Consider the following 11,868-nt stretch of genomic DNA (forward strand, 5'->3'; position numbering starts at 1 on the left):
CGTGTCAAGGGAGGTTCTCTTCCCTCTACTCTGCTGTAATGAGGCCACATCTGGAGTACTGTGTCTAGTTCTGGGCTCCCCAGTTGAAGAGAGACAGGGAACTACTGGAGAGAGTCCAACAGAGGGCTACAAAGATGATGAGGGGACTGGATGATCTCCTGTATGAAAGGCTGAGAGACCTGGGTCTGTTCAGGCTGGAGAAGAGAAGACAGAGAGGATCTTATCAATGTTTATAAATACCTAAAGGGTGGGTGTCAAGAAAATGGAGCCAATCTCTTTTCAGTGGTGCTCAGTGACAGGAGAACTGTCAATTGGCACAAACTGGAACATGGGAAGTTCCACCTCAACGTGAGGAGAAACTTCTTTACTGTGAGAGTGACAGAGGCCTGGAGCAGCTGCCCAGAGAGGCTGTGGAGGCTCCTGCTCTGGAGACTTTCAAAACCCACCTGGATGTGATCCTGTGCAACCTGCTTTGACAGAGTTCTACTAGATGATCTCCAGAGGCCTTTTCCTACCCCTACCCTGCTGTGATTCTTAGTGCTTAATTTAGGTACCCTTTTGCATAAATATTTATTGTGAGGTACGTTAAATTAGAGGTTTCAAAGACTCTAATAATGCAAGAAATAGGTATGAGAATTCACTTTTATAGTGATGAAAATTAATATTTGGTGATCTGAGAAGAGTTGGTCTCAATCTTTTGGAAAGCAACTGTAACATGTCAACATCTGAAATGGAATATCTTAATATTTGGGTTTCTTGATAGGAGAGCAGTTTCCCATCTGCCTTTCCCAGCTCTGAGCTCTCAGGAGTTTTCTCTTGTTGAGGCTCCTGGGTCTCTAAATGGTACCTCCTGAGCTGTACAGATGTGGTGTCAAGGTGAAGTAGCTGCTCCCAGCAGCCACTTGGGAGTTAAGAGTGTGGTGAAGTGAGTTTAACTGAAGGAAATTGCTCCTTCACTAGGAGGTGTTTTACCAATAAATTTCCAAACAGGGTAATTCAGAGTAGTTAGACTTAAATATAAAATCAGTAACCAGCATTAAGAGGAGATTGTTCTAGCTGTAGATCACAGGCCATAGTGGCACAGAGGGGGTCCATTCTCATTCAACAATGAGTAATTTACAACAATAATAATATCTGTATAAATTCTTGTCTTCCATAACAAGTTTAATTGCCAAATCCTTGTCTGTATCATCTTTGATTGATTTTAAGTGGTAACATTACTACAAAAAAATCTGATTCCAAAATAACTACTCTTGTTAGTATGATTACTGTGGGAAAATTACATTTGAAATCATAAATTTTTCACCACTCTAAGTCTGACACTGAACATATTTGTGTGTTTGGGGTTTTTTTTTTGTGAAATAAGTGGCCCATATCTGCATATTTGTATTGTCTTTTATCAGTACAAAATGTGATGCTTAGTTGTATGTCATTGAAGAAGAGATGGAGGTTTTGGTTTGTATATGTATAGAAAGAAATTTTGGGTAAATTTCTGTTGACTTTATAGTTCTCAAGGGGATAACAAGAACTATTAAAAGCTTTGCCTCTAGAACCCTGAAAATTAAGAGCAGATAATTTCTCTGGCAATGTGCAAAGTATTCATAAGAAGCAGAGCTGAGAAGTTGGCTTGTGACCTTGCTCAACTTTCTAATTTTTGAGTGGATAAACCCACTTTTTAATACTTCAATCCTTACTTTGCTGAGCATGTGTTCTTTATTCAGGTAGTCTGTTTTCCTCTTAAGGCTGTCTTGGTGTGGGCTGTCTTGCAGTTTTCCCTGTTGTCCTGATCTTAATCATCATCAAGGAACTAGACTATAATCTTGTTCTCTTTCAAAATCAGGAAATTGAAGAGAAACAGCAGGAAATTCTTTTTCTACTTTTGTTCCTTCCCCCAGTCCCTCTGTTTTCTCTAAAACCATCCTCTCCAATTCTATATATAAACTTTCATTTTAAGGTGTTCCTAGTTCCTACTGCTTAACTCCTTTTGTTCAAATTCATGGTTGCTCATGAACTTGAGTAAAGATTAAAGGAATTAACATTTTTATTAAGTACTAAGTAATACTTCCATAGAAGATTATGAAGCTGTAGACTATAGAGTCTTCCTTTAATAATGACACATTAAAGCATGTAATTCTGGCTAGTTTGCAGAATTTTGTGAGTTAGAATGGGAATGCAGAGCAGGTTTTGAATGTTTTAAACAAACTTCACTTTCTCATTCTAGAATTGAGCCTGTGAAGTTGTGCACACTTCCATTTATTCCTTTGCACTGTTGGGTATCTCAAGAAACTACAGAGTGGATGTCCAGGATTCACTGCTACCAAATGGGTTATTTTTCCTCCCAATTTCTCTCCTGTAATTCCACCTCTCCCCTGTACTGGCTCAGCTCCCACCTTACTGCACAGTGATACAAATTCTAGATGTGGCACCAGGGTGTATGTTAACTACTCAGGTAGCATAATACAGAGACAGTATTTGCAGGAAAATTGCAGCTGTTTGTCCTTCCAGGCAGCTGAAATCACAAACATAGTCACTAGACTGCCTTTTCTTTTAAAGATTATTCAAAATTTGATTCATTTCAACTTTCACGTGTGAAATGTTTCATTTGGGGCTTTCAATTTTTCTATTTTTCTCTTGTTGAGGCTAATTTCTTGAAGCTAGCTTGGAGAAAAAACTTAAAATTCAGTTGGTGAGGCAGAAGGTGGCTGCAGGAAAATGCAGCAAGCTTTTAAGTGGTTATGAGTTTAGATTCCTTTGACGTTTGTTTCACTGACCTGATGTCAGGGATGCAACTGCTCTTTCCACTGGGAGGGAAATGCATCCTGCAAAAGCCAGAGTGTTTTGCTACAGAACAGAAATCTGTAGGCTATCACTTTGTTTTCCTAAATATGTGTTCTCTAGTAAGGTACACTTACAACATTTCAGAGATAAAAATGCCATCTGCAAAAGTGGGAGTTCTGCTTCAGCTGGTTTCAGAGATAAGGAGAGCGTGGCTCTGTGTGGGAACGTACATATTACTCAGGATCAAATTGGGACATCTCCAGGGCTACTTACCTGTAAGCTGTCAGGCTGTAGTCTGCTGAGTGTATGCTTTTAACATGTCTGGAATGTTCTTTGCCTAAATTGGTCTCACTTACTACAGTGATCAAAAAAAGTTGACCCTTACTCTTCCCCCCCAACCTCTCTTGTAGTTGTATTCTAGTTTTGACTCTGTAGTGATAGAGAATGACTGCAGGAGAGATTCTGGCCCTTCTTGCAGCAGCTCTGCATTTTTTCCCTCTGCTTTTACTGATTTTTGGATCTTCTGATTCCATATGTTCATATTTTAACTGTAATTTACTGTAGCAACTTCTTTATAAATGGTCTGGTAGGGTTGGGGCTTTTCATGTTTCTTCCTTGTTTTGGGTTGAGAGGGCATGTATGTTTTAATCTTGTCTAAGTTGCTGTTGAACAGTGTTAAGAAATCTAGCAAGCATGAAAGGCTTATTTAAGGATAAAAAAAGCTTATTTAAAAAGGATTAAAAAAAGTTAAGATATAATCTGAAGGTTTTTTGTTCAATGCATCTAATAGAAATAGGTAGGAAAAAAGTATTGGTGTTGTTTAGATAGTGCATCGTTTGAATCCTACAGCATTTGGGTATCTTGGAATACTTACAATCATTTTCCAAATTATTTTATCTTTACTCTAGGTTATTGGTACACCTCAGAGACCTTCAGCACCAAATACTATTCTGGTAGGAAGTCCACACACCCCTAACACACATTTTGTATCACAGAACCAGACTGCAGATTCTTCGCCATGGTCTGCTGGGTGAGCAATACAAAAGCTTACAAAGGATTTAAATTGTTGGGAACTTTTGTTTTACATGTTCACTGTGGTAGTGTATGTACTCTGAGGAAAGTCTGTTTTACTTGACATGAAGAGCACATCAATATTAAAGTGTATTAAAATCAGCAATAGTCACAGAAAAATGAGTGACCCCTCATTTGTCATATAAGGAGCTACAATAGTTTTTGTGCACTCTGACAGATGCTCTCATGTGCTCACATTTAGAGAATTTATCTCCTAAAAGGACACAGGAATTCTTCTGACTTGATTCAGATTTTAATTGGGCATTTCTGTTTTGCTGCTGTATTTCCAAAAAAAGTACAATATATTTCAGATGGAACAAGTGTATCATGAAACATCATTTGAAATGAGAGTATCATCCTTTTTGGGTAAAAGTATTAAACACAATGAACACGTTATTTTGGTGTAGTTTTCTCATGCAAGCTTGTTTTTAAGGGTCTCTTGTTAAATGGAGTTGCTTCAAAACTGTTATCAGTGCCTTGTTGCATATAAATAGATTTCTACTATGGAATTACACAGTAAAGTGTGTAGAGAACCGAGAGGTTCTATTGCTGATATGAATTTTGTTGTTACTTGGATTTTTACTCAAGTTACAAGGAACTTTTTATTTAAAAGATACATAGAAAGCTTTGTTTTACTTAATTTCTGCTAATTTTGAAGTTTTCATAGCAACTTCATATCCTGTATAATGTCAAGTCTGTGTTGTGATAATAGTATAATGTTTAGTGAATTCAACCAATATCAGACTTTGTTCAGTCAATATTGGACTTACATAGAAAATGCTCAATCTGATTTTCTGTGGGCAAAATTAGATGGGCTATTTAATTATTTTTTTGTTAAAAAAAGGTTGAATCAAAGTTCAAATCTCCTTAAAATATATATTATACCTCTGCTTAGGAAGCGGAACAAAAAAGGAGAGAAGAATGGGAAGGGTTTACGTCATTTCTCTATGAAGGTTTGTGAGAAGGTGCAAAGGAAAGGAACCACCTCATACAATGAGGTGGCAGACGAGCTGGTTGCAGAATTCAGTACCACTGATAATCACATTTCACCAAATGAATCAGTAAGTATATGGGAGGTCAACTACCCGTGAACTGAGTGGGGGAAGAGAAGTGTCTTTTGAGACTTCTGTATTTCTTTTCCTACTGCTCCATGAAACAGTTCAGCCCCTACCTGAGTTGACCCATTTACTGTAATACATTTATTTCCAAATATTTTTGTCACAGGTATGTTCTTGATTAATGTACTGTGTCTACAGCAGGCTTATGACCAGAAGAATATTAGACGACGTGTCTATGATGCCTTAAATGTCCTTATGGCCATGAACATTATCTCTAAGGAGAAGAAGGAAATCAAATGGATTGGTCTACCTACTAACTCGGCTCAGGAATGTCAGAATTTAGAGGTATATGTGTTAGGAAGTTCAGTAGCTTTATATTTCAGTAGATGTTCACAGCTTTAATACGTTCTGATGCAACAAGTGCATGTGATCTGAGACACCAAGGCACCTTCTTTGCTGCTGAAGTTCTTAGATATTTCTGACATTCATCTGATGTGAACATGTCAGAATTTTTTACTGCTTGTCTTGGGTAAGAAGTAAAATGATTTATACTGAAAGGGATTCATAAATTCTGGCAGGATTTGTTTGTTTAGTATCTTGAGATGTGCACGGTAATAAAGTTACCAAGGTTTACTGAAGTCAGTTCACTTTATCAGAATAGAATGGGGCTTTGGAGTTATTCTTAATAAGTCTAAATTCCCTTCAGCAGTACTGAAAAATCACTGTAGATGAAATATTCCATGCATGGAATGGAGTTCAGCTTTCTCACACTTACCACATTACATTTACCAAAAATAATTTTGATGGCGTAATCACTCAGTGCTGCAAGACACTTGGAGTGTGCTTTATGATGAGCTCTCTTCTTACTGTGCCAGGTAACCCAGCAGTGTCAGCAGATTCTGTCACCTTGCTGTCACCCTTATTCTGATCCTTTATAATTTGAATAACAGTCTGTAAATTACAGCCTTGTGGGAGTCTGCTGGCGAGCTTCCCTCGCTGAGAAAGCTGCTGATTTCCTACAGTCTTGTCTCCCTTCTTTTATGTTATGGCTCAGTATGTATTTAATACTGTGAGGACTTAACCTTGGGCTCCATAGCAGCTTCATTTCTTTCAGCATCTCTGACAGATCTTCTCTGATACCTCCAATATCAGTAGAGTACATAAGGTGGATACCTCTGGTCTATATGATCTTTTCCCTCTCAAGAGAATTTGATAATTCTTTGAGGCATAACTTCCTTTTGTGAAGATGTTTTCACCCTCTCCCTGATATGTTGTATTTTATCCCCCAGTGTTCTAATTCTGCTCTTTATGCTAAAGTTTTCATCAGTAGTACTGATAAGAGTCTTGATAGCTAGATCTCTAAATTGCCTGCAGAACTTCAATGACTGACATCATAGGTCCTACTCCCAGTTCTCTGGTATTGAGGTGGTTTTAAAAGGGAGAACATGTTGTGATAAAATACTACTTAAAACCAGCAAACTAAGCAATCCTTTTCTGTCTTAAGGTGGAGAAACAGAGAAGACTGGAAAGAATAAAGCAAAAACAGTCTCAGCTACAAGAACTCATTCTACAGGTACAGTCAAGGTACTCTTGTCTATAGGGCAAGGTAACTTATATCTGTATTACTGTTGTTTGATCCTAGTGGGGGATGGGAGACTTGAAAGAATACTAGAAATTAATTTCAGGATAAGACATATACAGTTCTAGTTTAGCTGGGACCATGCTGTTGGGAATTTCAGGATAAGGCATCTACAGTTCTAATTTAGCACTCTAGTTTAGCTGGGACCATGCTGTTGGCCATTGCTGTTGAAGCCAGCCACCTTCCATGAGTTAGGTTAAAGTCTTGCAGTTGCAAGTATGTTTAAACAGGATTTATGCTGACAGGAGCTTTAATCCATACTGTTCCCCCTGAATTTTCCAGTTCAGTTCCTGTATCTAGAGTGTTTTTCTGTGTTAAGAGTCCATAAATAAATTTATGTGACTGTAAAGGTCATCTCTCAAAATGCTGTCTTGCCTTTCTGGGACTTTCCTGCCCCTGCTGTGTAAGTGGCTTAGCTGCTGTGAAACAGTTGCTGAACATCTTGCCAGGTTTCTCCTAGCACACTTGGGGAAGCAGTATTCTAACCCCCTAAACTGCTGTGCTGCTGGTTCACTGGAGTGTATCCCTCAGTTGGTGCATTACCTGTACAGCAGGAGTGAGACTCTCAAGGAGGTTATGCAGAAGGAAACCACAGACAGCAGTGGAACACCAGTAGTTGCAGCAGTTGTCAGGTTTTTAGCAGCCTCTGTGCTGGCTTTGGAGTTTAATTCCTGCTTATTTCATTTGATTCCATGGCCAGAAAAAGACTTTTTCTTCATTTGGTGGCTTATTGTAAGATTTATAACTTTAGTTTCAATAATTAACTTGAGTTTTTAATTACATGAAAAAGCAGTTTTGGTAAGATGTGAGAGTAAAGTCACTGATCTTAGCTGAGTAATTCAGAAGCCTAAATTCAGACATTTATATCCCAGACATTGTCTGTATAACATACAATTTCATCAAAAATACAGTGTTAATTATACAGCTGTTCTTGTGGAGTGCAGTAGCTAGGAGGGAAGAATAGACAGTGGAAATAAGATGCTATATGAAAATACCTTTTTCCAATCATTTTTATCTCTTCACTCTCTTCATTTGGTCAAGGATCTGCTGTCCTGATGTAGTTATTAGAACATGCATTTTTTTTCTCAGTTAAATTTTACTGTGTTGTATTTTTCAATGCTATCATTTGTGCCTCTTCTTGCATCTTAACGTGCAGGGATCTGGGAACACTCTGTCCTCTTCTGCATTTACTTGCTGCAACCATTGCTTGTATTCTTTATCTAAGGGATATTTTTTGTTAAAAGGATCTTAAAAGTCTAATTCATTCTTTCCTATCACTGGCTTTTTCTAGCAAATTGCCTTCAAGAACCTCGTGCAGCGAAACCGTCAAGCAGAACAACAGGCAAACCGACCACCCCCTTCCAATTCTGTCATCCACTTGCCATTCATCATTGTGAACACCAGCAAGAAGACAGTGATTGACTGCAGTATTTCAAATGACAAGTGAGTTAACAAAAGCCAGGTGGAGAATTTTGGTCCAGCTATGAGTTTTTAAGTCCACGCTAAAACGCTTCACGTAGATTTGGTAAAAATGAAATACAAATAAATTCACTTATGCATTTTTTTTTAGGATGAGAACATGCATTTCAGGCAGGCAAAACTTAGTCATGTTGAACAGAAACAGTGTTACAGAGCTTTTTAATAAATACATTAATTGTGTTCCCATCTAATGACTTAAGATTTACCATCTACAGGTGTTAGAAGCAAAGTAAGGCAGCTCTGCTGAAGTTTTAATCATATTTTACCAAGTAGTGTTTTTGTTTGGCTTTAACACTGTGAAGTGCAGCCAGTAGAATTGAAAACAGATTTTGTTTTCAGAACTGCTGTTGTCTCCTTGTGGTTCAAAAAGCTAGATTTTTCATCTCCTAATGAAAGGTGGATGTATCAGTGATTTCTCCTTGCACTATTACCTTACTAGAAGAGCTTAAAACCATGGAAAAAAAAGTTCTACATTAGGCAGAGGAATGGGAGTAAATATAAAATTATCAAACATGGAAAATGTTTAATTAAAACTTTGTATCTTTGAACTCTTAATTATTTATATGGTGTGTATAATTAGTTCTAGACATTTGCTATCAAATACATAAATCTTGAAAAATGTGATTGCTTAATGTGATGTGTCACTGACACTGTTAAGCTTTTGAAATGCTGCAGTTCCTGAAGGTAAAGCCATTGAAGCTCATGGAGACATTTTTTTCCTCTCCAGGTTTGAATATCTATTTAATTTTGACAACACTTTTGAAATTCACGATGACATAGAAGTACTAAAACGAATGGGAATGGCTTGTGGGCTGGAATCTGGAAGCTGTTCAGCAGAGGACTTAAAAATTGCAAGGAGTTTGGTTCCTAAAGCTCTGGAACCATATGTGACAGGTTAGTTACTCCAAGAAGAGTTGTTTTGGTTTCCTTCTCTGTACAGGTCTCAAAGAAACAACGTGAAAATATCTCATTCCACTGGTTTGTGGGGAAGATTTCTAACAAGTTCTTAAATGTATATGCTTTTTAGTATACTTTAGGGAACAAATAACACACAGATTCATAGCCAGTGGGCTGTTGCTCTCCACAGAACTGCATTTAGCATTATACCACACCAGTAGATCTTTGCAGTGTTTAATTCTTCTAAGAGGACAGTATTTATAGTTGATTCCCCTGCAAAGGCTAAAGGTAGTGAGTACAAAAGTGTTCATGACTTCATTCTAGATTGTTCTATTTTCATTATATAAGAATGCTGAAGACATATGACTTGTTCTTTTCAAAATAAAATTTGGCTTTAATGTATTTTAAAATTTTACTGTTGTATTTGCTTCTTGGTTTCTAATTATGCCAGTTTGGATATAGTAATATCCAATAGTAATATAATATGTTCTATTGTTTTGGCTGCAAGACTCCTCTGCTTTGAAAGGATTAAGCTTTTCCATGAATTTAGATGAGTGTGTTTTGAAGTACTCTTGAAAACACATACTGTTCATTTTACAGAAATGGCTCAGGGATCAATCAGCAGTGTGTATGTCACATCTTCATCAGGTTCTGCATCAAATGGCACAAGATTTTCAGCCAGGTGAGAGGAAATTGTCCATTAGTTTTTTAAATCTATGATCATCCAAGAAACTTAGAGATTAAATACTTAATGAGACACATTCTGTTTTGATTAAATGTGGTGAGTATGTGTTTAAGTTTATTCTCAGGCATGATTTTTGCTTGCATTAGTGGTGGTTTTTACCAATGTCATTAAAGAAATCTTTTCCTGTGCAGTGGAAAGAAATTGTCTCAACTGATGTTGATGTTGAATCAATGACTTTTGTTTACTTTTGAGTTTGTGAGAAGAAAACAGGTACTTCCCTAAAGATACAATATGAGCAGGATTATCCCTTGGCCATTAATGTCTAACTTAAAAAAGGGTTTGGTCTTTGGGTTTTAAAAAGCATCAGAAGCTGGTAGCGTGATAACTGCTAACTTCTGTTTAACTTTGTCTGGGCACATGTGATTTCTGAGCTTCACTCTTATTTTTCCTTTGCTATCCAAGACACTTTTCCTTATGAAGTTATTACTTGCTAGTTTCTTGCTGTTGCATTAATCAAAAATGCCCTGTAACCTCTGCTAAGTTGTAAAATGAGTCAAGTAGGATTGAAATGTTTAATGTGGTTAACAAATATTGGAAAAAAGAAACGTGGAAAGAATACTTCTAAGGCATCTGTGAAATAACTTGGTCTTTATATCAATATCATAAAAACCATTTCAAAATTACTTTTTTTTTTTTCCAGTGACTTTTCCAATGGTGGAGATGGGATGTTGGCTACAAGTTCCAATGGATCTCAGTACAGTGGCTCCAGAGTGGAAACACCAGTTTCTTATGTTGGGGATGACGACGACGACGATGATGATTTTAATGAAAACGATGATGACGACTGATGCCCTTTGCTTGTAGACTATTTTCTGTTAAAATTCAGCAAGCTTCAGGAATAAATTGTTCTAGGGAGAAGTGTCTCAAATTACTTTGCCCCATCCCTCAAGGAGAATCTTGGTAAGCAGTTCTGAGTTTAGAAATTGCACCTCTGATAAGCAAACAAGGATTGTTTCATGTAGGATATTTTTAAATGTGGTGTGGATGTGTGTTTTTGATACCAGTGTGTTAATGCAGAGCCTTTATTTACTCTTGTTTTAGGGGTTTTTTGGTTTGTTGGTTGTTTTTGTTTGGGTTGGTTTGGTTTGTTTTTTTTTTTTTTACTTGAAGGAAAATGGATTTTGCCCCAAATGTTCTTGCGAAGTTTGCTAAAGAAAATGTAGACACATCATTGAGAAATAAAATGCTGTCCTTCTGTGGAAAATGAATACACTGAATGGCAATTTATTTGGAGTGTATTTTGCTTATGCCACTTTTTGAGGGATAGTGAGCTGATGTAGTAGTGTTTTTTTTTTTGTTAACCACGCAGTGTCCAAAGAACCAAACAAGAAAGATACGTCCTACTTCTTTACATGTTAAAATTCCAAGAAATGTTGTTGTGAACTTATTTTCCCTTAAATTATATCTAACGTTATGATTCCATCAAGTTTATATACTTTTCACTGTATGTTGGGACATGTGAATTACAAAGTTTTTTGGCAAATGTTTACTGCCAGTTGGTGCAGCTATATAAAATGTCTTGAAGGTTTGGAATGATTTATTGCTTATGGTAAAATTTGCCTGATTTCTTACAGGCAGACTTTGGAAACTTTTTATTATATAGTTGTTTACATACTTATAAGTCTATCATATAAAGACATGTACTGAAACAAATGTTTGTATTTGTTTCACAAGCATCTTCCTGTAATCTATTATAAAGTTGAAATTAAATATAGAGAATGTTTTAAGTTTTTTAACTCAAAATTTGTCAATCATTTTTAATAGTTCATTTTTATAAAAGGAATTTCAGGGCAGGTGGTAGTCTTTTTAAATTTATTCACAAACAATTAACTGCACAAGTACTGTCAGCTGCCTATTCTAAGACAGTAGTCTTTTTATTGAAACACAAATAAACTTTTCTGTAATATTTTATGGAATATAAAGAGACTATAATTGTTTGACTTGTTTAACCTTGGCACTGTTAGTTTTTATTAATAAAAGGCGCATGGGCATTTTTAACAAGCTCTGTGGTTTCTCTAATTTTAGGGTTATTTTAGAAGGTTTCACTTCCTCTCATCATTAACTGTCTCAGGATACTACATCTGCACTACAGAGGGCCTAGATTTTTTGCTTTGATTCAATAATTTGTCCTTACAGCTCTTGGTAACTTAGGATAAAGCAATATCTTGCCCTGTATACTCTTTTCTTTCATGTCTCCTGAT

The 11,868-nt window shown here is 36.6% G+C and overlaps 1 protein-coding gene across 1 annotated transcript in view; it reads left to right on the top strand.

Annotated features, from left to right (window-relative positions):
- The window catches only part of TFDP1 (transcription factor Dp-1), a gene marked incomplete at its 5' end in the record, with an annotated part of 13,097 nt that extends 1,432 nt beyond the window's left edge, over positions 1-11,665 (top strand). The window contains 8 exons of the mRNA XM_008937379.1: positions 3,687-3,808; positions 4,745-4,910; positions 5,106-5,252; positions 6,412-6,480; positions 7,838-7,989; positions 8,753-8,919; positions 9,523-9,604; positions 10,308-11,665. Coding sequence (XP_008935627.1) covers positions 3,687-3,808; positions 4,745-4,910; positions 5,106-5,252; positions 6,412-6,480; positions 7,838-7,989; positions 8,753-8,919; positions 9,523-9,604; positions 10,308-10,455 — 1,053 coding nt within the window. The remainder of the gene's footprint in view (positions 1-3,686; positions 3,809-4,744; positions 4,911-5,105; positions 5,253-6,411; positions 6,481-7,837; positions 7,990-8,752; positions 8,920-9,522; positions 9,605-10,307) is intronic.
- Positions 11,666-11,868: the final 203 nt, after the last annotated feature.

Source organism: Merops nubicus, unplaced genomic scaffold (genome assembly GCF_000691845.1).
Source record: "Merops nubicus isolate BGI_N331 unplaced genomic scaffold, ASM69184v1 scaffold6183, whole genome shotgun sequence".
Classification (NCBI taxonomy): domain Eukaryota; kingdom Metazoa; phylum Chordata; class Aves; order Coraciiformes; family Meropidae; genus Merops; species Merops nubicus.